The sequence below is a fragment of the Tachypleus tridentatus genome, chromosome 12 (assembly GCF_004210375.1).
Source record: "Tachypleus tridentatus isolate NWPU-2018 chromosome 12, ASM421037v1, whole genome shotgun sequence".
NCBI lineage: Eukaryota > Metazoa > Arthropoda > Merostomata > Xiphosura > Limulidae > Tachypleus > Tachypleus tridentatus.
This window is the reverse complement of record NC_134836.1, coordinates 83,365,209-83,389,783: the sequence shown is the minus strand read 5'-3', so window position 1 is coordinate 83,389,783 and position 24,575 is coordinate 83,365,209. Positions and strand designations below refer to the sequence as shown.

The window sequence follows — 24,575 nt, the reverse complement described above, 5'->3', positions numbered from 1 at the left end:
GCTTGACATTTTGACTACTGCTGGCACTCCTTGTCATAAACTTTGTATACACTCTTGTCACCCATCATTTAATTTTTTGAGGCTCCTAAATACAAGTTAAAATTTTCTAAAACCTTAAACCATTATTAAGTAAGTTTGAACTATATGTAAAACAAAAAGTTTTAAAAAATCTTTTTTTACAAACAACTATAATACAAAAGATTGTACTAACCTATTTTTGGAACACATTGAAACACTGATTTAACGTTCTTTTCAACTTCTGTAAAGAAATAAACAGTCTATTTTACACATTCAAAAAATACTCAAAATGATGACATTAAGTTTGCAGTAGATATCATATTTTCTTAATAGAAAGGAATAAATGTGTTACCAAGTGACCTTCATAAATTAATACACACTAATAGGTATTTACTTTTTTTTTGCATTATCTTAAGTCACATACATGGGCAGGTATCTGAAATAAATCATAGAATCATGAGAAAAGTAATAAAGAATAATGAGGTTTCATTCAAAGTATTCTGAAACAACATGGTTATTCCAAAAACTTTTCAGAAACTTGTTATTTTTACCAAAAACATCAAAAATGGTCATGAAATGCCAAAAACTGGGATTATGCTTCCTTATATTCAGGATTTAGGTGAAAAGTTATGTATAATTTTTATTTCTGTGAATATCAATATTTTTTAAGCCTTGCTTTTTATTTCAGTGTGTTTTGGTGTACCCTAAAGGTAAGAGATGTCCTTTAGAAAGATGTGGGTTGCTTATGAAGTTGGTTGTAAAAATTGTAATGTTAAATAAATAAACAAAAGTGGGTGACGGTCAAAAGGTCAGAATGGGAAAATGGATTGTACTACAAAAATAATGAAAAATTTTAAAGTCTGCTGAAGTTAACACATTTCTTTATAATCAGTATCTCATCTAATATAAAGAATATTTAGTATAGTTTTGTATTAAATGTCTTGCATATTTTATTATTTCATATTCTAATACTCAAAATTCACTTATGATATATAAATCTTTACCTATGGGAAAAAGTTTAATGTACCAAGAGGCATATCCAATGACATTCACATTTCTAAAAGTTATTTATGAATTGATTAATTTTAATCATTATTAATTTCATTTTTGCATTTGTTGTATAGCAGTGTTTTAAGTTACTTCTTCAGGATAAAGCCTTTTTTAAGCAGCTTATGCAGAACATTCATGGATTAATAGTAATTTTATGCCAATAATTAATTAATAGAATGTTTTATTATTTCAGATTCTCAAGAAAAAAAACTTTCAGTAAAACTCTTTCCAGTTGAAATTGGTAGGTTTAAATATGTACTTTAAAACAATAAATTCTGTTATTTTATTGGGGCTTTCTTCAGAAAAAAAATCAAAATGAATCAGTTATTGCATGTCAGTTCAGTCAATATGTCAGTATTGACCAACCTGTCATGACGGTATAATCAGTATCTGCAATTCATATATACCTATGTTGTCAACATGTTAATGTGGGAGGACATAATTTTATTACATTTTTGTGAGATTGCTTAAGTGTCAGTTAAAAGTTAAAATGGCCTCATCTCTTGCCATTTTTTGTCTCCATGGTTACCTAAAGTTTTATAAAACTGTTCAGTTTTACTACCTGGATCTTTAATATATATAAAATCTAATTGCATAATATAACTGGAACACAAAGTTTCTCAACAACATGAAAATACAAAATCAGTAAAAATTTAACTTGAGGTTGCTTTCTAATAAAATACTCATGAAAATACAAAATCAGTAAAAATTGAACTAGAGGTTGTTTGTAATTTGGTGATATATTTTATTCTAAATGTTAAAGTATAATTACTGTCCTATTAATTTAAAAAGGTTGCTTTTCAATAAAACACTCATTTAGGTGTAAATATTTCTTTGCCCTATATTTCTTCATTCATAAGATGTATCAGGGTGTATCACAGTACAAATTTCTGATAAGGTACTCTTCTTTTGCTCACAAGGTTAGCTTTCTTCATTTTGTGCTGTCCTATGTATATTAACTTTTTCAGAAATGCATGCCACAAGCCTTTATCATCCATCTGTCATAATCCAAAGTTCTAACATGTCTCTCATGCAAGTTATCATACATCACATCTCCACCAACAGGAGAGTACTACTAACTACTATCACATGATGCAAGTGACTCCTTTTGCATGCTGTTACCAAATTATCTCTTTAAAGTTTGCCAGCTGTCCAGTTCAAACTTTCTTTCTTACACGTTTGTTCTTATTGAATGGATCAAATTTGTTTGCTCTTTTGCCTACATAAGTCCAAATCTAAATTTAAAAAACTCTTCACCTTTCATGGGAAATTTGTGAAAATTAATGTTATTGAAATAATATTATCACAATTAGAACAAATAACCAAGGCACACCTACACCTACCTGTCATAATATATTTTTCAAAGGCAAATAAAAACTGAACTAGAAACAGTAACACATTTTACAATTGATCTCAGATGTTTCAACATGGATGTACAGTAAGAGAGATTGTGTGTGAACAAGAAATGACATAACATGCTCAAAGCTATAGGTTGCATGAAAGGCACTAAGAGTAAACCTAGAACTGATCTCCATATTGGCTACCAGTAGCAATTTGATCTAAAGAATTCTCTGATGTTTTTCTGATCTGACTTTTTAGATTTGATTGGTAAGTTTGTTTTTCTGTGGAAATACATGTTACATTCAGATGCCTTTGTTTTGGAGAGAGTACAATGTATCCTGAAATTGTCAGTTATGGAGAAGCAAGAAGAAATATTCATAACTGTCTGTTCAAGACATGTCTTGATATATATATTAACTAGTTCTTAATTTTTTTTACAAAGATAAGTTTATTTTCAGCATAGAATATTCTATGCCACTAAAACTAGCATCAACCTCATGTAATATACACTTATTTTGTGTTGTAGTGAAAAAATGTAGTTTGATAAGTGTGTGATTTACTTAGAAAGAGTTGCATTAGGGACATCCAGATATGTAAAACAAACAAATGCAGATTGTCAAACTCTGATCCAAATTGTTGGTATTGGCTCATGTAATTTGGCAGTATGAACAATTGTTTTATTTCATGCATATTTGTGTTTTGTTGCTCCAACACATTTAATTATATCCAGCACGTTTTTTATCATTTGAGTATTCCACTTCAATAAAATTTTGCTGTTTGTAAGTTACAATTGTAGATTCTTCTCTCTTACTGCTGCTGGTTGTTTCTTACTTTGATGAACATAAATTATTTTGTATCTGTTGCTATATCATTTCATTTGAATGTATTGTTGAGTTGATATTTAATTTGATATTCATACTGGTAAGTAGTTTTTACAGTTGAATATTTTAATTACTTAGCCTTCAACAACTTCAATATGAAAACAACCTATAGATGTAATACATATAAAAATAAAATGAGAATTATTTTCTCATCATTGTATGCATCAAAAGAGATCTGAGGATGGGGTCCTCCAAAATGCACTGTGGTTATAGAAAAAGTTGCTTATTTCTTAACTGTAAAAGTTTTTTTTTTCTTATTTTTGCCTTCAACTTAGCTTAAACATTCTTCCTAAAGAATAAGCCACACATAAACACGTTTTTAAAAGGTTCAGTGCCCTTGACCATATTGTATCTTTCTATATGTAGAATTGGATGCTCTATATTCTCGAGAGCACACCTTTTCTAGACCCACTTAAGTTTCTTATTAAGTATTAGACCAGATCATTCACTATGCATTGAACATTGGAACTTGTGGTCACTTGTTTATTCAAGAGTAATCTAAACATCTGGTTAAGGCTTTATGATTGACAGCATCAGTAGGTGATTGCCATGAAAGAGATACCAGAAAACATTTTATTTCTTGTGCCAAATAAATATTGAATGTCTTTAGTACAGATTGAATTTCATTTCTCCATACTATTTCTTGTGTATTACTCACTTTTTGGTGTCCAGCAGTGATACAGTGATATTTCTGCAAACGTACAGTGTTAGAAACCAAGTTTTGACACTCATGGTGAACAGAGCACAGATAGGCCATTGTGTACCTTTATGCTTAATTTCAAACAATAACAACACTTTTCAGTTTTCTATAAATATTTGGTTCTTTCTTCTTAGTTTTCATTTTGCAATTTTTTTCTTCTTGGAAACATTCCAACCTGTTTCAAATTATTTGCAAAAACCTACTCCTTCACACTGCTAACAGATTCAAATTAAATGATTTGAATTTTATGAATAAATCAGAATATCAAGAAACTAGATATATAATTTTTATCATTGTATCAATACAAAAACTATTCACTAGTAGTGGTCTCCCATCTTTGTTAGGATTGTACATGCCACCATAATGTAAGCACATAATGATCCTGATTCACTTAAAGATTAGTATTGTTTGTTTTCAAACCTGCTAATGTAATGCCACACTCACTTTTTATTGCTTTATTAGTTCAATAGTACAGTAACCCTTTGTAGCTAATATTTAATTACTTAAGAATATGAAGCAGACCATCTTTCTTGAAATATTTCACAATTAATTTTCAGTGTAACTAACTAATAAGCAAAGTTCCTGTAGAGTTACTTCTCAGCCAATGTGGATATTTAACAGGTAGTAGTTTCATAACCTTGAGTGCATTACTACTTCCATAATTATCCAACACTTATTTTCGTATTCTGCTTACATTAATTTTGCTCTGGTTACTATCAGTTCATTTTCACCATTATATTATACCTCACTACTTATACTAATAATTATGTGAATTTCTGACATGTTTTCAATGTTTATTTTACCCTTTTCATACTACTACCATGTATTAATTCTGTCATTGCTTTCAAATGCTTAACAGTTTTTCATGCATTTATGGTACTTTTATTCTCAATAACTAGCTTTATATATTACAAAAACAGTTCACTAACTCCTTACAGAATATATATAATATGTTTACCTTTTTCTTTATTACTTTCTGTAATTCTTTCCTCTTTACACATTATGTTGGTTACAACATTGTTCTTATTGTAATCTTAGATCATGTTATTTGTTCTATATACAATTTTTTTAGTTATTAAAAACGAAGCCAGCAGTTGTTCTTTATCCAAGTCCACACACCATACTTTTTCTAAATGTTCAGTGAATCATTCTTTTCATATAATTTTACATGATCTTTTTTTCTTTACTCTGTATAATTATTTTTTTATTGTGGTTATTTTCTTATAATGGGTTTTGAATAAACAGTTTATTTGCTAAAAACTTCATAATACAGTGGTAACTCTTTGGTTACAATCTATTTGGAAAGGTAGTTCTACTTGCTATATGGCTAGTGGAATATCTGTTGTGCTTTTCTCTGTAGTTAGAAAGGTACTTTTGTTGTTTCTTATCTTGTGAGATAAAAAGATGAAAATATCAAGTTTACTTCAACCTTATTAACTGGAAGGAAAAAAGTTATAATCAATAAAAATCCCTATTTATATTGCAAATAAGTTGTACACACACTTATTTCTGATTTTTTGAAATAGAAAATCAGATTTAAATGTCTGTATCTTCTGTAATTTGGCAGGTATGTTATTCTGTGATCTCTCTTGTTCTCCTACATACATTGAGTAAATGATGGATATTGAACATTGTTGCCTACAGTAGGTGGTCTTAATCACAATGAATTTCTTTCTCTCCCATAGTAGATAATCAAAATTTTATTGTCACTTGGAAGAAAATAACATGTGTAAAAATATCAGAAATGTCATTTGCTAGTGTATAATATTAAAATTGTTGGGGTTCAGGTATTAGTTCTTTTGTTTTGCTTGAATATGACTAATTAATAATTGAGTTATGCCAACTCATTATGTATCCAGTATGTTTTATTTAAAAACTCCAAATAACTTCTTGTAATTTGTTTTAATTGGATAGCTAAATGTAGACTCCAGTGGCATAGCAGTATGTCCGCAGACTCACACTGCCAAAACACCTGGTTTCGATACCCATGGTTGGCGGAGTACACTCAGCTTATTGTGTAGCTTTGGGCTTCATTCCAAACAAACCAAATAAACAAAGCTAAATGTAATGCGTTATTTTACTTTAAATGATCATATCTCCACATGGACTCTATCACAGATTTTAAACTTTACAATACAAAATGGTAAGGTTTTTATTTCAAATACCTACACACTTTAGAAATAAATTTGTTTTACTGAAGATCTTATTTTCTTAGGCAATTAACGTTCCTCAATTATTAATATCTTGTGTAAACTGTTAAGTTTCTAAAATTTTACATCAGTGTGTTTACAGATTAATGCTGCTCTCTATTACCAGTTTTTACCCTTAAAAGACAGCTCATTAACTTTCTGTAGAGTTGTGGTTTTTATATATATAAATAAAATGTTTACCTTTTTTGTAATTCTGTCTACATTTATTTAAACTACAATAACATTAAATATTTTTAATTATTTCAGGGCCAAATCTATTACATCATGTTCTTGCACTTACTTTTTCAAATAATGTAGAAGAACATCCTATGTTGTCTAATGTAGCAGGATTTATTTGTGTGTAAGTATGAATATTTCAGCCAGATTACATTTATGATTTTCTGTTGTCTTTTCATAGTAGAAAATAAGTTGGAATTTCATTTGTCATTCAGAATATGATACTTGACAATGCTGTAATAAAACGAAAATTCTCATAATACATCTTTCATATGTTGGATTTTACTAATTTTGTGTTGTCTTCTGTATGCACAATTTTATGTTCATCATTAGCCTTAAGGCTCAAACCTAAACTCATATTTCTATGTGCTATTACTGCAAATGAACATATGGTATGTTCTCCTTGCATATCTGTCTCATTTTAAATTGATTGTTCAACCATCACCTCTCAGTTTTGCACTTGTTTGTAACAACATGTCTCCCCCTTTTTTTAATTCGTGAACTCTTTAGATATAGAGGTTTTATTATTGGAAGTATTTATTGTTGGATTTTTGTTTTTAGACATTTTCTGCACCTACAGTTTTCATGGCCTTTTATTTCCACATAATTTTTTCATAAGAGTCGGTTACTGAGTCCTAGACTTTCTTTTGTACCTATATTTCTTGTTCTTGACAGAAGGTATTTTACCAGGTTTTATTTTCCCCCAATCACCCTTGCCTAATCTTACATTTGCTATCTTCAGTGCACTTAAATCTTTTTTCATAATTTTTGGACAGGGTATGTTTCTTCTTCACTTTCACTTTGTAATTCTTTCTATATTTCTTACTTTTATGTTTTTTTATTTTCTCTCCAGATATGCAAATCCACTTTATTACTCTTTTCACAGTTTTGATGTAAGCATGTTTCATCCTCCTTAGTTTGTCACCTCTTGTGACTAGGCATAATGTTGCACTGTATTACCTTTCTACAACTCTGAAGTCTTTTCTTCAGACTTGGGGGTCAAATCTCCTGCATCTTTTTCCTCTATCTTAGAATTAAATTTTCATTTCTTTATCTTACACCTCTTTACCCTTTATACATTATTTTCCCTTCATTTCCCTTCTTTCCACAGAATTTCCTATTCCCCTGAAGGGTTTTTGGTGGGTATTTATTCACTTCTGATCTCTGCAGTGGTGTGTTTATTTTTCTTGGCCTTATCACTTCATATTCAGTTAATCTGTTGCCCAAGTTTTGTGGGGTGGGATGCCCTTGTTACCCAAGTGCTTTTGTCTCCTTTTTATCTTATATAACAGTATCAGGTCATCCCTTAAGTAATTTCCAATTTTAGGTTTAGAAAAAGAGAAAGGATTTCAAATGCCGTTAATGTTATTTAATCAATAATGTATATTCCATTATTACTAATTACTTCCTGACAATGATTCACAAACTTCTGAGTGCCACTTTTATAAAATTCTTGGGGTTTGGAGGTCAAGAATGTAGAGAGGGTAGTTTTGACATCTTTATGTGTTCCAAGCTCTTTTCTATCAAGATAGTTCTGCAAACTTTGAAATACATGATAATAATATGGGACAAGGTCTGGAGAATAAGGAGGATTTGGATGTTTTTCCCAGTCTATCTCTTCAATCTTTGCAGATGTGTTTGTTTGTTTGTTTTTAAATTTTGCACAGAGCTACATGAGGGCTATCTGTGCTCGTCATCCCTAATTTAGCAGTGTAAGACTAGAGGGAAGGCAGCTAGTCATCACCACACACCGCTAACTCTTGGGATACTCTTTTACCAACGAACAGTGGGATTGACTGTCAGATTATAATGCCCCCACGGCTGAAAGGGCGAGCATGTTTGGTACGATGGGGATTCAAACCTGTGACCCTCAGATTACCAGTTGAACACCTTAACCCACCTGACCATGCCAGGCTCGCAGATGTGATCCTTGCTGTATGAGGTCGTGCATTATCCTGGTGTAACGCAACACCTTTATGATTGATCAAAACAGACCTCTTTTCTTTCAGTGCAACATTCAAGCACTCTAACTGTTGACAATAGCAGTCTGATGTAATCATTACATTGAGTGGTAGCAATTCAGAGTAGATCAAATGCTTAACAAGACCTTCCTCAGATGGAGGTACATTTTTGGCTGTGCTTTAGCCAGTTTACCTGCACTGAGCCATTGTCTGCAGCACATAACATTTTTATTATATATCCATTTTTCATCTCCAGTCACTAATCTCTCCAAAAAAAAAAAAAAGAGTTACATTCACAAGAATGCAGAGAAGTGCAAATTTCCACTTTTGTTCTAAGGTTGGCTTCTATCAAATCATGGGGGAACCTATTTTCCAAGTTTTGACACCTTTCCAAGATGACTGTGAACTATTGAGTGGGTTGAATTAAGCTTCTATGCTAGTTCTTCAACTGTTACAGCACAATCTTCATCAAGTGCAGCCAGCAGCAAGTCATCATTAAACTCAACAGGATGACCTGAATGTGGCACACCACTTAAGCTGTAGTTACCTCATATAAACTTCTGAAACCACCTTCAACATTTTCTTTCATTGAGAAACTGCAACATAAACACCTTAAATGTTTTGTGTAGTTTCTGCTGCACTATTTGTCTTTTTTAAACTCATAAAGCATTATGTGGTTAATGTGCTCCATCTTCATAAGGGTTTATTTAATTAATGATCTGAAAAAGTGGAGTTGGGTTAGTTTCTTTTATATGTCTGAACATTTTTATACATGTCCTGCTACATATTATAGTCATTAAGGCCTTCTACAAAGACAGAAATGATGATGCACTTTCTGCATTAAATTTTTAGACATTACTTATGGGATAACCTGATACGTTAATCTAATACAGAAGAGGTATGATCACCCACAGGTGTGCCCCTATATTTTACCATGGTATAAGGTGTCGCACTCTATCGGTTTCCTTTATGCACTTCTCTAGATGACATTTGCACCAGTCCTTCCACCATTTCTCGTTGAGTACATCTTTTATTATCTAATTTGAAAGTGATGATTAAACAGTCAGTATAGAGAGAGTCAGCTGTTTGTTTATGGAAGGTTGCATGCTACAGCACAGAATTAGTACACGGAAATATGTGAGTTTAGGTGAGAGCCTTAAGGCTAATAGTGAGTGAGAAAATTGTACAACAGAGGGCAGCAAAAATATGGAAAAACCTAGTATGTAAGCAAAAATAAGTGTTAAGTATCTATTGGAAATGCATTTTCATTGTGAGAAAAATTTTCCCACTTGTTTAAAACTTTCAATGTAAAACTAATATAAAAGAGTAAGAATATTTGTTAAGAAGCACTTCATAGCTGTTATTTCTTATTAGTGTATTTAAATTTGTAGACAGAGATATTTATGTCACCTACTATTGACTAAATATGTTTTCTTCATTTTAATTCACACACATAAATGTTTGATAACTTATTTAGTTTAACTGTGATGTATGTTGATGATTTTGTACATTGAAAAATTTTTTGTGAACTCAAAGATGACTAACATTTTATTGAACTTTTGTATAATAAGAAAAAGTGCTGTGTATTTAATTTACTTATTATTGTATAGTATGGTATAATTCATAAATACAGACATTTATGAAATTTTTTATGTTAAAAAGTAATGTAGATATAAAATAGTTATTTCAAAATTAATCTTTTCCACTGCACATTTTCTGTGCATACCAATAAATTTAATTTGAAATATAATATCATACCTTTATGTTCAATCATTTATATAGTTATATGATATTTTGATATGTTTCAAATTTAGACAACAAAGTTATTTTCACTTTCTCCTTTGTGTCTTGGATTAAGAAACAGAAAAACAAAGATCCATAATTCTGTGATGTATCTTCATGTAATATTCACCAATAGGTGAAAACAAATGCCTAAAAAATTAGTAATCTTCTAGTCTTGTAATATTTTCTACAAGTACTTGATCATTTCGGGTCATTCAATGTCAAATCATCCAGATTTTGGAAAATTTTCCTTCAGAATGCCTTGAAAAAATTCACATGTGCTCATCTACCCATATAATGAAACATTGCCAAAGATTAGATCAATATCTCTAATAGTTTCTGATTTACAGCCCTGTAAAATTTAATTTTTTTCAATTTTTGGCGTATTCATTTTTTGGGCAACTTTGGCTGCTTAAAGCTGCAAGAGTAATGGTGGTAGAAGGCTGAAATTTGCTACACTGACTGAATTAATCCCACAGAATTCAAAAATGGTCTCAAACCAAGTTTACCTCTCTTAGGATTTTCATAGTGCAGCTGTAAAGTCAACTGAAAACCCAAAATCCTAAAAAAACATTGGTTTATTTAATAAGCCATAGCTCTATGTTTTAATATGATACAAAACTGAATTTTGTTTTCAAATTTCCTATAACATATCAGTTGATAAATCAGCAATTGTTGTAATTAGAAGTCTGTTAGATCTGTAAAAAAATTAGTTGCATGCAACTTTTTATGATTTAGCTAATAGCCCTACTTCAGGCCACAGTTTGACCATGTCACCAGTTATTCAGCCTTTTGAGATTTTTACCATATATTCATACATCTCTGAATATGATCTACAATAAAAGTCAGGATGGCGTTCAACCTACTTTTTGAGTTATAATTTTTTAAAGTATCCTCTGACCATACATTGTTTACTTTACAAAAAAAACTTCAATTCAGGTGTGTTATTGTGTGCAAATATATCCATACAATTTTGAAATAATTTATGAATGCAATTGAAATATTCTAATCAGCCTTTACCATATATTCTTACATCTCTGAACATGATCTTCAAAAAATCAAGGTTGTGAAAAATAATAAATTATCAAATTTTAAGTGTCTCTGATATGTACCATTGGGCAAAGGACCACATTCAGGGTATTCAGTTCTTTCTTGTCAATCAGGAATCAGTTCTGCAGAATTGTGTAAAGTTTGATCTACTTGAGTACTATGAAAAATACAAAACTGTGGCAGGTATTAGGTCACATCATAACTTTATTCTACCAACAAATTGTATATGAGAAGGCTATCAGATGATGATGTGTACACAGTTGTAACTGTTGGTATTAGCAGTGAAAGTGATGCTGCAGCAGCTCAAATAGGGTCTAATGATAGCAGTGACAATTATCAGCCAGGGAAATATGTGGCATGCATATATGATCATGAATGGTACGTGGGAAACATAAAAGATAGATCAGATGAACATTCCGATGTGTTGGTGTCATTTATGAAGAAATCAAGAAACTAACTGTTCTCATGGCCTGCAAGGTCACATAAAGATGAAAGCTGGATTCCTTTCCAATATATTCCTTGTCTGATAAGTGCACCTACCCTGCAAGGCAGTAGTGCTCACCACTATGTTCTAAGTCAAAGTGATCTCAACATAATCAAACTCGAATTTCAGAACTTTATTCAAGCTGTCTGGACAAAGCAATGCTTATTTGATGTTGTTAAGGCTAATTTATTGCCAAAGCTGTTTTTGAAACATTTCATTGCCACGATTATTGCAGTTTGGTGTGACTATAATCTGTTATCCCCTGTTGTAGCACTGTGCTTTTTGTGTCTTATTTACCTTTGTATTTATTATATTATGAATCTTAAACTCAGCCATATCTGCTTAACTGTAATGCATACACAATATATTTGCATTGCCATGTGATCTAACTAGTTATGCCAATAAACTTGTTCAGAAATGAATTAATTCTTTCTTGTTTCTCACAACTTCATTATTTAACATTATAAAAGGCTGGTTAGAATATTTCAGTGGGATTCATAAAATCCTGACAGGTATTTTTCAAAATTGTATGGATATATTTGCACACAATAACACACCTGAATTGAAGTTTTTTTTTGTAAAGTAAACAATGTATGGTGAGAGGATACTTTAAAACATTATAACTCATAAAGCAGGTTGAACACCATCCTGATTTTTTTTGTAGTTCATATTCAGAGATGTAAGAATATATAGTAAAAACCTGAAAAGGCTGAATAACTGGTGACATGATCAAACTGTGGCCTGAAGTAGGGTTATTTTTAGCTAAATCATAAAAAGTTGTATGCAGCTAAATTTTTTTTACAGGAGATCTAACAGACTTTTAATTACAACAATTGCTTATTTATCAACTGATATGTTATAGGAAATTTGAAAACAAAATTCAGCTTTGTATCATTAAGTCTTAGAGCTATGGCTTATTACATAAACCAAATGCTTTTTAGGATTTTGGGTTTTCAGGTGATTTTACTGCCTCACTATGCAAATCCTAAGAGAGATAAACGTGGTTTGAGACAATTTTTGAATTCTGTGAAATTAATTCAGTAAGTGTAGCAAATTTCAGCCTTCTACCACCATTACTCTTGCAGCTTTAAGCAGCCAAGGTTGCCCCAAAAATGAGTTTGCCAAAAAAAAAAAAAATTTTACGGGGCTGTAAATCAGAAACTATTAGAGATATTGATCTAATCTTTGGCAATGTTTCATTATATGGGTAGATGAGTACATGTGAATATTTTAAGGCTTTCTGTGAGGGTCTCCTGCAGCCCCCTGGATGATTTGACATGGAATGATCCTTTCTAATTCTAAATATTTTTATATTCTTCCCTTTGTAATAGTACTGGAATAAATATGGAACAAGAGTTGCTGACTGTCCTTTCACCTCAACCCCAGCCTCTTCCCAATGGTTTATTACTTTTCAGTGATGTCCAATTTATAGATTCGACCTGAAGTAAAATGAAGCATTAGTTTCTTGAATAGTAAGTTCTAATTATATTTGACTATAGTATCTTCATGAATTGTGTATATTCAACAATGTTTTTTGATGTGTTCACAAGCTAAGAATATACAAATGTATTCACAAGATAAGAATACACAAATGTGTTCACAAGGTAAGAATATACGACATGTCCACAAGATAAGAGTACACAATGTGTTCACAAGATAAGAGTACACGATGTGTTCACAAGGTGAGAATACACGACATGTCTACAAGGTTAGAATACACGATGTGTTCACAAGGTAAGAATACACGACATGTCCACAAGGTTAGAATACGCAATATGTTCACACAGGTTTTTTTTTTTATTATCATTGCCAGTGAGAGATTAAATAACTGAACTTGCTTGTTTTATTATATGTTGGATTTTTTTTCTTCTTCTTCTTCTAATAAACTTGTAATATTCAGTTTTTAAAACTTCTGTTTCTGTGGACCATAATAATATCTATAAACTATGTTTCCACTTTTATTTCCATAATTATGCAATTCTTCAATGGACCATTTGTTAGCAAACTACTGATATAAACTTTAATAGACACTACCAAGATCAGGCTAGTTTAACCTTGAATTCAGGGGCTTAGCTGAAGTTATCATGGATTGCTGATATAAATGTGGCAGGATTTACAGTTTCTGATTGATTTTTTTTGTTATTACAAACATAAATCAGTTTATTAGTCTTCCATTTCAGGCATTGACATTTTCATTCATAAGCAATGTGAGAAAGACACAGCACACTTTCAAAATGCATTACAGAAAACTGTTATAATTCAGGTGTAGAACAACAGAGCAAGGAAAAAATGTATTTTATTTGCATTTAAGGATTTTGAAGTAAACTGCAATAAACCTGTTTTTTTTATGATGAAAAGTGTTTTTTTTTTAAATAAATCATTCTATTTAATATGAGCTGGATCCACGGATATTAAATGTACACTGGTTGTCAAGCAATGGGCATTGTGAGACTTAGAAAGGAAACAATCACTTTATTCAGAGGTTCTAGAAAAAAAATTAAATTTTTGCAAAATGAAAATAATTGAAAGTACTGAAATAATATATAATATGGAAACTAGTGGTGATGAATTTATAAAATAAAAACATATGATACACCTTTTAATAAATAACTGAATTGTGAAGGATTATAAGAGTTCCATTACATATAGTGAAAGTATAAAGAATTAGATCCAAGGAATAAATAGCAAATACCAAGGAAAAGGTGGATTACTGAAAGGAAGGGGAACAGTTATTTTATCAAAATAAGATATGAAATAAGCAAAGAAGGGAGAAAAAGTATTTAAGAAAAATACAAAAATTTCATATTCATTTGAAAACTAAGTTTTATAATAATATTAAAAATAGAGTAATACCAAAAAACAAAAATAAATGTTTTCTTATGGTATACACTGATCACTCAAAAAAAAATTTAAAATACCTAAACTCACATAATTCATGTATAAAATTTATATGTGAGGTGGAAGAAAACAATAATTTTTTTGATATCCAAGTAAACAAACAATATCTGTCCTTCATTTGTTTATTGTCAGAAAACATTTACTAGCTTATACACTTGCTTCAACAATTTCATATCATGCTTCTTCAAACATAACCTTGTTCTAAATTTTCTAAACAGAGCATATAATATCTGTTTTGAATGCTGCTGTCTTCACTCAGAAATTTAAAAAATTCATTGGGTAGTACAAAGTAATGTTTATTCCTTTAATTTTTCACAATATTATCACTCGAAAAATTATAGACAAATAAAATGAAACCTACCAAAAAGTCACACACTGTCTCAAAGTATCCACTAGTTTTATTAGTTATTTTATTGGCAAAGTTTTAGACTCAAATCCCAAATTCAAAATAAGGTAAAACTTGTCTAAGGCAGAATCGCATGGGACCGAGTAAAAATTCTGGCTCAAGCAGATTTTCAGGCTTATACATAGTGAACATGCATTTCCTTAATTATATATAAGTTTTGAGCAAACATTATACTTGTTTGACCCAAGGGAAGTAAGATGTTTGTGAATAAAGTTATTATATTGTTTATGATATATTTATTAGAATAAGAACAAAATTAGATATTCAAAATATACACAAGTACACAAAACTTAATCAAATTTATTTGAAAAAAGTGTCCAATTTCAGTTGTTTTTTTAATGGGCTTCCTCATGTGGTTAAAAGAGAACACCAATTTTACAGCCTTTTCATGAAGTTCATTTTCCCCCTTTATGTTTGCATACAATTTTGATAGCATTAATATAACTAAACACTTGTTATGAAGTAGGAATTTCCATTTCCTCACTATCTTTTCCATTTTGTTCATCTTCTGAATCTCTCACACTGTTACCATCTTGTGATTCTATTGTAGATTTTAAATCAGTTTCATCAATTTCTGTTAAAATATTCTTGTCAACATTCACAAAACTTTCCACATTTATAGAATCATCTGCATCAATCTTCTCAATCAAAGTTTGGATTTCACTAGAATTGTCATAACAAACAACTTCTCTGCAATCTTCACCATTATCAAGAATAAATCCACAGTTTCAAAAGCACTTTATTATGCATTCATCTTTTTTGCATTTGATTGAATGACTTAAAAATGCAATTGTATCTAACACATCAATTTTCATGATCATTTCAGATGCTCTCTTACAGTTGTTCATGTTTGCAATAATATGTTGAAGCATCAATTTTCTTTATTTCAATTTTATACACTGTATAATTCCATTATCTACTGGCTGTAGAACTGATGCACATGAAGGGAGAAAGACTAAACAAACATTTGAAAGTTGAACTTTTAGGTGACAAGTTGCACTATCTAGGAAAAGTAGAATATTCCTATTTTCTTGTTCCATTCTTTTGAATAATTTAACTGCAAAAATAATGACGGTAGAAAAAAATATATTTAACCAATACTTATTATAACAAAATGTCTGAGAATTTATTAATATTTAAAGAAATTATTAATTAAATAAGAAATTAATATTTAAACCAAAACATATTTTCTACCTTACTCAGGTTCTAGTTCTACTTGTTGATAGATGAGCTAGGTGAAAGATAGCTTTCTATCTGCATTACACAAGTTTTGCCACATAGAGGACCTTTTATAAGAGAAATCATAAAATAATGCTGCAAAATTTTAATATTTCTGGCTTGTACAGATTTCCATCTTATGCACTTTATGGCTTAGACAGGTTTTACTGTATAATCAAATATGTTACCCACAAATTAAATCGCACTTAATATTCAAATCAACATTTAGGATTAAAATTCTTTAAATTCAAAGATACACTACCCATTCCTATGTACTTGTGGATTGTGTATAAATACAATTGTAATAGGTGTAAAGCTACCTATATTTGTAAAATTATACATCACATACAAATATGTGTACATAAGCACATGGAAATTTCAACTAGAAGTAGATGCAACCTAACTAACTCACCCAAGTCTTATATCTGATTGTACAGTAAGGTTAACAATAACCTAGAAATACACCAAAATTTTACATACTGGAATCACCTATTACGAATTCTTTATAGAGCTCCCCTCTATTATCATTAATTTAATCTATTCCAGGTTCTCAGCATTTTTACTTATTGTGAAGATTTTCTTTATAATATTTTCTCTTAACAGTATCATGTATTAAATGTTTTGCTTCATGTGTTATCTTATATTCCATTCTGTTGTTACTGTTTAAATTTGTTCTTTCTAAATGTTCAGTTGAATAAAAGAAATTGCTCAATAGCTAATATTTTTTGTTGTAGTTAGAATGTTTGAATTAATTTCTTTGAGGTTCTAATACTGATGATGAAATTTGAAGAAATTTCAAAACATCCATAATTGAAGATGTTTGTAGTTTAGAGAAAAGCAATTAATCAAATATCCATGAGCATTGATCATATTGATTAATGTCATGACAATAATCAACTAGCCAAAATTTGTTTCTAATTATTACTATTTGTTATTATTCTAACTATCAAAGTAACTGAAATATTTTCACTGTGATTTTTTATTATTACTTTTGATTAATTCCAAATCACTATGTTTAATTGATTAGTGCCACAATTCAGGAAAATAAGCAGATAATGGAAATTAGTGTTTCTGTTCATTACAATTTTGTATTGTGACTGTAATCAATTAGTTGTACATAATTGATTAACATGCTTATTAATTGTTTATTAAATTCCACTAATCCCTCAGCTGTAGTGAAAAAAAAAAGGCAAGAAAGTTTTAAGGTAAAAAAGAACAGGACATGAAGTGGATAGAAGAGAGGAAGGACGAAATTTAAAAATTAAAGTTTTAAAAAAAAAAAGATGTGGACAAAAGATTTAAGATATTCTAAGCAAAATATGAAGGGATTGAAAAAGTGAGGATAAAAAAAAATAAGGAAAGGTCAAAGCTGGTTTGATATAAAGTATAAAGAGATGATAAGAAGATATTTAAATAAATTTAGGAGGACATTAAAAGAGGAAGACAAAATGAATTATATAAAAGCTAGAAGAGACTTTCATAAGTCATATAATAAAAGTAATAAGGAAAAAAAAAGATGATAATACCTAGAAGGTAAGGAAGAATAGATCAATAAAGGATTTTTGGGAAGAAGTGAGTAGAAAAATGATAGGACAAACATAAAAACTAGAAAAATAGGAAAAAAATATTTTATTGATGTGTTAAAGGGCTTAGATGAAAAACGAAATCAAAGACAGAAGGAAAATACAAATAAATTATGACAATCTAGACAGAAAAACAGAACCTGAAAAATTAAAAAATTGAGGAAAAACAAGAGACCAGGTGAGTAAGAAATACATTAATTTTTTATAGACACAACATGTAAATGATGATAAGAATTTAGAACTAATAAGTAGAAAATTAAACAATACAATGTACCCATAATGGAGAAAAAGAGGAAATTTGTCCTACATATAAAACCAGGAGAAAAAGAGCACCCAAATAGCTATAGAGGAAAAATATTATTGAATACATTACATAAAATTCTATCATGTATGATAACAGATGAAGGAGATGGTTAGAAGAAAATAAGATTACAAAATTCATGCAAGTTTTAGAAAAACAAGTTATCGACAAAAAGGAAAAGTTGTTTGCCTTTTTGTGGACTTGAAGTCAGCATTTAATACTACAGACAGAAAATAGATTCTTGAAAAATACTCACAATTAGAACTGAAGTAAGAATAATACCAGAGATTTATAGGGAAACAGCAAATAAAGAAAGAGAGGGAGAAAAGGTTTTTGGTACAAGAAAGAATCCCAGAAGGGTGTCCATTATGTCCATTGTTATTTAATATATGTATATGTTATGTGGAAGAGGATCAGGAGAAAAAGGAAAACTGTGATTAGAAAAATTCAGCTCTTTGATGTACATTAGCTAGATGAGTGGTGTTTATGGGAATGAAATAAAGATGAGAATATGCATGAAATGGATACTTTAGATAGATGAAAATACATCAAATTATGTATTGTAGTTAGAAACAGGAAGACCAAATATATAAGGCTAGAGTAAAAAGAGATTATGAAGATACGTTTCACAAATGACAAGAATGGAAGAAAAAGATGGTCAAAGGAAAGTTAATGAAGACAATTAAAGGAATTGAAAAAAGTAGGAAAAAATAAATTGGGAGTGTTAATAGAATGAGTATTGGGAGTGAAGAAATAATTGAATTGATTTAAAATACAAGTAGATATGGAAGCTATTCAGAAAGAAAAAAAGATTAATGGATAATAAAGATAGAGATAGTACAAAATATCCAGGGAAACACAAATTCAGTAGAACATTCTATTTACTGTTCATATTATGGAAAGATAAAAGAAAAACGAAATGGAATGTTTGAGAAAATGAAAAATAACTTATGGAGCAGATTAAGATGTAGAATTATTCACAAGAAGAAATGGAGAAGCCAAGAAGATTGGAAATTTAAGAGATTTAAGAAAAAAATAAGAGACAGTGGAACATATATGGAAGTGTTAAAAGATGCAAACAATCTGAAAGAAAGAATATGAGTGAATTGAAAAGTAAAGAAATCAGAAAGAAAATGTATGGATTTTGAAGACAGTAAAAGAAAAATAAATGTGCAGGTGTAATGAAAAATTTGAAAATGAATAAGGGAATAACAATTGTAACATTAATAGATAAACAAACAGTAAGTAAAATATGATGAATGTATTATAGTGAATTATAATACCCCCTTTCTAAAGAGAAAATAAATAAAAATTCAATTATTATGTAAAAACAAAAGTCCAGGCTTTATAGGGTAAAGATGTGGTATCATTAAGATAGGTATTCTGATAGTTTAAACATATACAGAATTAATGTAATTGCCATAATGTTGTCTGTAGTAGATATATGAACTTACAACACTAAAATATGGTGTAATTCTCCACAGTTACAGAGTTCAGATCACCCATTTTGTAGCATTATGCTAAAACAATACATGCCATATTCTAAAAAAGTATACATGTATGCAATATTGTAAAAGAACATATAATTATGTGACTGTGGTAACTAAATGTAACAAAGTATATTTATGTTATTTTTGTTTTTTTTTAACAGCTTCATAGATATTTACAAAAAAAAGAAGAAGAAAATTACAATGCTGACTGAAGAAACTTTATTACAGACTAGCAGAAGCACCCGGATTCACGTGGGTTATTAGATTGATACGTTTTCGCAGGCACATAACATTTTTCATGAAAGTAGAAATATTGATCTAAATTTAAATTTAATCATTTCTGATTTAAGTTGTTTTCTGTTATATCATCATTTGTAATAAGAAACAAACCTCTAATCTACAGAGGCTCTTAATTTAAAAAGGGGGTAGTTTCTTGTTGTAAAAAAAAACTTGGAACTTGGACTTAAGTTTGCTTAAGTAGTTGTAACAGTGGATGTTTTAAAGTAATGTCAGACAAAATTCTACAAAATGATCCATGGTAGCTATTAAATTGAGCTATCAATTTTTTTTTACTGTATCACTACCATAAATAATGTTATGATATGTCTATTGAAAGTATACTTTTTTTGCAATATTATTACTATTATTTTATCAAGTTATCTCTGAAGGACATTTAATTAAAACAAAAATATTAAGTACTGTGCTTTGTTTGTGTAGTTGTCTAAAAAAGTAAATGTCTTTATTAATGTTCATAGTGTCATATAAATAAATACCATGAATAAACTTTGAAAGGAGCTGTCATTTTTCTCTCTTATGGTGAAAAGAATTCACATTTGGAAAGATGGATATATTAGCCTTAGAAGATTTTCTTCTTAGAAATTCTGGAGATATCCTATGACATTTTAGTGATAAATATGACGATGTGAAGTAAATATCAATGAAACTTTGACATACTTTAACACTTCTTTGGGATACTATTTCCAGCTAATTTGTACTTTAATTATAAGTAAGGTAGATTTGTTTTGGTAAGTGGATATTTCATATATACAAAAACATCCTTGAATTAATTCATTCTAAATATGTAACTGTAAACTGAATGCTTGAAATAGTGATTTGTATGAAACAGAATAATGAACTAAAGAAAACTTTCCCATTGATGTACACTTTATTTGAGAATGATAATGTTGCTGAAATAAAATATTATATTGAATACTGAGGTTAAATGGAACAAGAAGTATCACAGGTGAAATACACAGTGTAGCATGTGTGTGTTTATAATATATAACATAAGAAAGTAGGGAACTGTTCTGTAGTAAAAATTTTATCTGGAAGGCAACAAGTCATTGGGTAAATTATTTATATAATGCATAAATTATTTTATATCACATTTTATTTATAAAAACTGGAACATATCATTAGGTGCAAGATAAATTATTCATAAAAAAATATATTAATATGGAACTTGAATTCCTAATTTACAGTGTCAGTGTGTATTTGATAAGTCTGTACTACACAGTTTTCAAAGTAACATAAAATTGGTGTTATTTTTAATGTAGTTTTGTTGTTTTCAGCTGTTTTGTTAGAGTTTCATGTAGATATTTAGAGATAACATTGTAACTTTTGCATTATCTTGACCATGAGATGACTATGATTTTAAACAAGTCTTTGCTAGTATTTGTTATATAAACATGTATTTTATGTAATACACAAAATAAAACAAGTTATTTGTTCAGGATTGTGCACCAAAATAAAATAACATTTTCAAATAAACATTTTAATGAAACAATAATTTTTAGTGGTATCTTTAAAGTGAAAATAGTGTTCCATTAGCAATTTTACTTTTTTTTTACAGATTTTAACAAAATTTAATCTTGATAAATACATGGGAGCATTTGCTGTGTTTAGTAGTATCTACTAAAAGTATGTGGACTGTTGCTTAGCATACTGCGTAAATTTTGAAATTATTAATATTTGTCTTAAAATTCTATAAAGTAAATCACTTCATGTGTAAAATTTGTAACAAACCAGCATACAAAATCTTGGTTTTGTTTTCTATGGGGCATTCTAACATTGGCTCTAACCAAGTTATGCAGCACTTGCTTCCCTGAGTAACTGAAATATTTTATTCTGTATATGAAGCATTATCTAGGCTTCTCAGTATACATATTTACTGCTCATTTGTAAACCATTTGAACATGATGGATAAACAAATATTTTAAGGTTCTTGTAATACAAAATATGGATGATAAGGGATCATTTGGTCGTTTGTTCGCTCAAATCCAACACCTCAATGCTGGGAACCAACTTCAATGCAAAGGTAGGATAAGGGCTTCCAATCAAAAGGAGTGAACTGCATTTGCAACTGATCAGTGCTAGTTGGTATGGAATGTGTAACAGGAGGTTAACATGTGAGCACAGCACAGATAACCCATTGTGCAGCTTTATGCTTTACCACAAATAAATAAAAATAATGTCTTTTCTTAAGAGGAAATAAGTTAAAAGATTCTAAACCCTCCTCATGAGTCCATATTCTTACCTAAGTAAAAAGTTGTGTGCATTATTTCAAGTTAGGCTCCTTAACATTCTGTTACCTTTACTAGTAGTAACAGAGTACTGCGTAAATAATCCACAAACTTTCTATAACCTTTTTTTACAATCACACTATTGAGTTGGCTCTATCTATATTAAATATAGTATTAAAATTATGGTAATTCCAATACATTACTTTGCATTTACTATAATTGAAAGTCACTTGACAGATACTTGTACAAGTCATTATGTAATATCTTAACCCTCTTGACAGCCAGAAATACCCAAGAACGTAATGTCAACAGCAACCCCACTAATTATGTCCATATCAATATTACTAATGTAAATAAGAAGCAAAGGTCAAAGCATCGATTCTGGAGTACTTCACTTTGACTGCATTTAAATAGTCATTTCATTTTTTCTAACTTTTACTAATGTGATTTTCACAGGCTTTAGAATTTTTTTGTAATACAGAAGTAAGGCTAACTTGTCTGTAATTTCCAGGGAATTTTATCATCTATTTCACGAAAGGGTAATATTAAAAATTTTCAGTTTTGAAACCCTGTATACTCTCTTGGTCTACCAGAAGTGAAAGATTTCTCTTTGCATCTGTGTTTTACACACAAAGTGTGGCAGTTTATTAATATTCATTAATCAGCACATCTTGTATTAATAAATATTCACAACTGGTAAAAATAGCATCACCATAATAACAGTTGTAAATTGTACTGTTCTTTGTTTTCATTAATTTGGCTGTAAATAAAAAAGACTTAATTTATAACTTTGAAGAAGTAGTTTAAAATAAAAACTTGTTATTATTTTATCGAGTATTACAGTTTAAAAGTGTAAAGTATGACTATTCCTAAAATAAAAGAGGATACTAAACTTTTATTGTTTCCATTTTTCAGTTATTCATTTCTTGTACTCTAAGACATAAAAACCTAGTACTTTCACTTACGTGTTGTTTGTCTATGTCTTTTCAGATAACAACATTACTGTTATTTTTTTAAATTCTGTAAGTAGGTACTTATCAAACATCAGTTACATTTTGCCCCAGAAGTGCTCCATCAATTTGTGGATATTTATCTAAATACAACACCTCATGTAGAAGACATGAGCATTTAATAAGTGTATTACCAGCAACAAACTGTTTATACAATTTCAAGATAGTTATGTGATCAGCTATCTTCACAAGAAAAAAAAGTGTGTAATGTAAACAAATGTTTGCAAGTCATGATTTTAGATTTTCAACAATGTTTAAAGTAGGTAATATAATATATACTTTAAATTAGATGGTATTTCCTTGTTTATTTCTGAACAATTAAGATTTAAACTTGACTTTAGGAAAATCTTATTCATTGTGTTCTGCATGCTAAGTTCTAACTGCAAGTGAACATGAATTTTAACTCTGAACCCAACTGCATTTGAGCAACCTTTTATTGTGAAGGACTGTCTAACCCTTAAAAGTATTTTAGAAATGCATATATTTTCTTTATGTTTAAACATATGACACTGAAGAAATTCAAACTGCAAATTAAAATTAATCTGACTTTTAATCAACTTTTGAAGATGTTCTGTCTTGTTGACATGAAGGGTCATCTGTCTAACCCTTGTGGATAATTTTTGAAATACACATGATGATTGTAAAGTCATTTATGTTAGATAAACAATGCACCTTTTTATTTCTTTCCTAGGAACATTTAGAATTTTGTTTAAAAACAAATATTATTCTTTCTTCAAACAAAATTCCCGCCATGTTTATTTCTTTTTTAGGCCATAAGTTATCTGTAGAACAGATATAAGATGAACAGACACTTCTATTCATGACTGTATTATATTCCTGGTGCTAAGTCATCTATAATGCATTATACCATATGAAAGAAATGCAAAATATCATATTATGTGAAATATAATATAGTTGTGAACAGAAGTGTCTGAAACAATGAGAGAAATTATTATTGCCTGAGAAGTCAACAAAACTGTACTTCTAATATTTGTATTAAAAGAGTGGTCAAGTATGTGACAACATTTGATTCCAGAAGTTTTTATGGTTCCACCAATTTTTATTTTATTGGTGAAAACAATGTTATAGATCAATAAAAAAGAACTGGAAATGTAGTACATGAACAATAACTTATGGTAACGATTACAGAATGACAAATATGTGTTGAATAGGAGAGGAACAGGCATGCAGTGGAGCAAGTGTGAAGAATGGAGGACTGTTGATGTTTAACAAAAAATATTGAAGTAGAAAAATAGCTTGCAACAGAAATACCTCAGTGAGATACATATAGAAGATATGTAAAATGTAATAATGAAAGTAAAGAGTGATATATGTGAATTGGAAAAACATAGTTAAATTCATACCAAATAAGAATGATGAGATTGTAAATACTTTCTTAGAAATCTGGTTTCTAGCAATTAATCCTGCACACATGCCACTGGGGCTGAAGGGTG

At 29.7% G+C, this 24,575-nt stretch overlaps 1 protein-coding gene across 5 annotated transcripts in view; it reads left to right on the top strand.

Annotated features, from left to right (window-relative positions):
• LOC143233836 (polyribonucleotide 5'-hydroxyl-kinase Clp1-like) overlaps window positions 1–23,071 on the top strand; it is a 96,271-nt gene extending 73,200 nt beyond the window's left edge. For 4 of the 5 annotated variants that reach the window (XM_076470595.1, XM_076470592.1, XM_076470594.1 and 1 more), the window contains 4 exons: window positions 1,262–1,309; window positions 6,447–6,540; window positions 13,025–13,165; window positions 19,751–23,071. In XM_076470595.1, coding sequence (XP_076326710.1) covers window positions 1,262–1,309; window positions 6,447–6,540; window positions 13,025–13,136 — 254 coding nt within the window. In that variant the 3' untranslated portion in view covers window positions 13,137–13,165; window positions 19,751–23,071. Of the gene's footprint in view, window positions 1–1,261; window positions 1,310–6,446; window positions 6,541–13,024; window positions 13,166–17,861; window positions 17,977–19,750 lie in introns of all 5 variants that reach the window. The other variant, XR_013018346.1, reaches the window with a different exon arrangement.
• The last annotated feature ends 1,504 nt before the right edge of the window (window positions 23,072–24,575 follow it).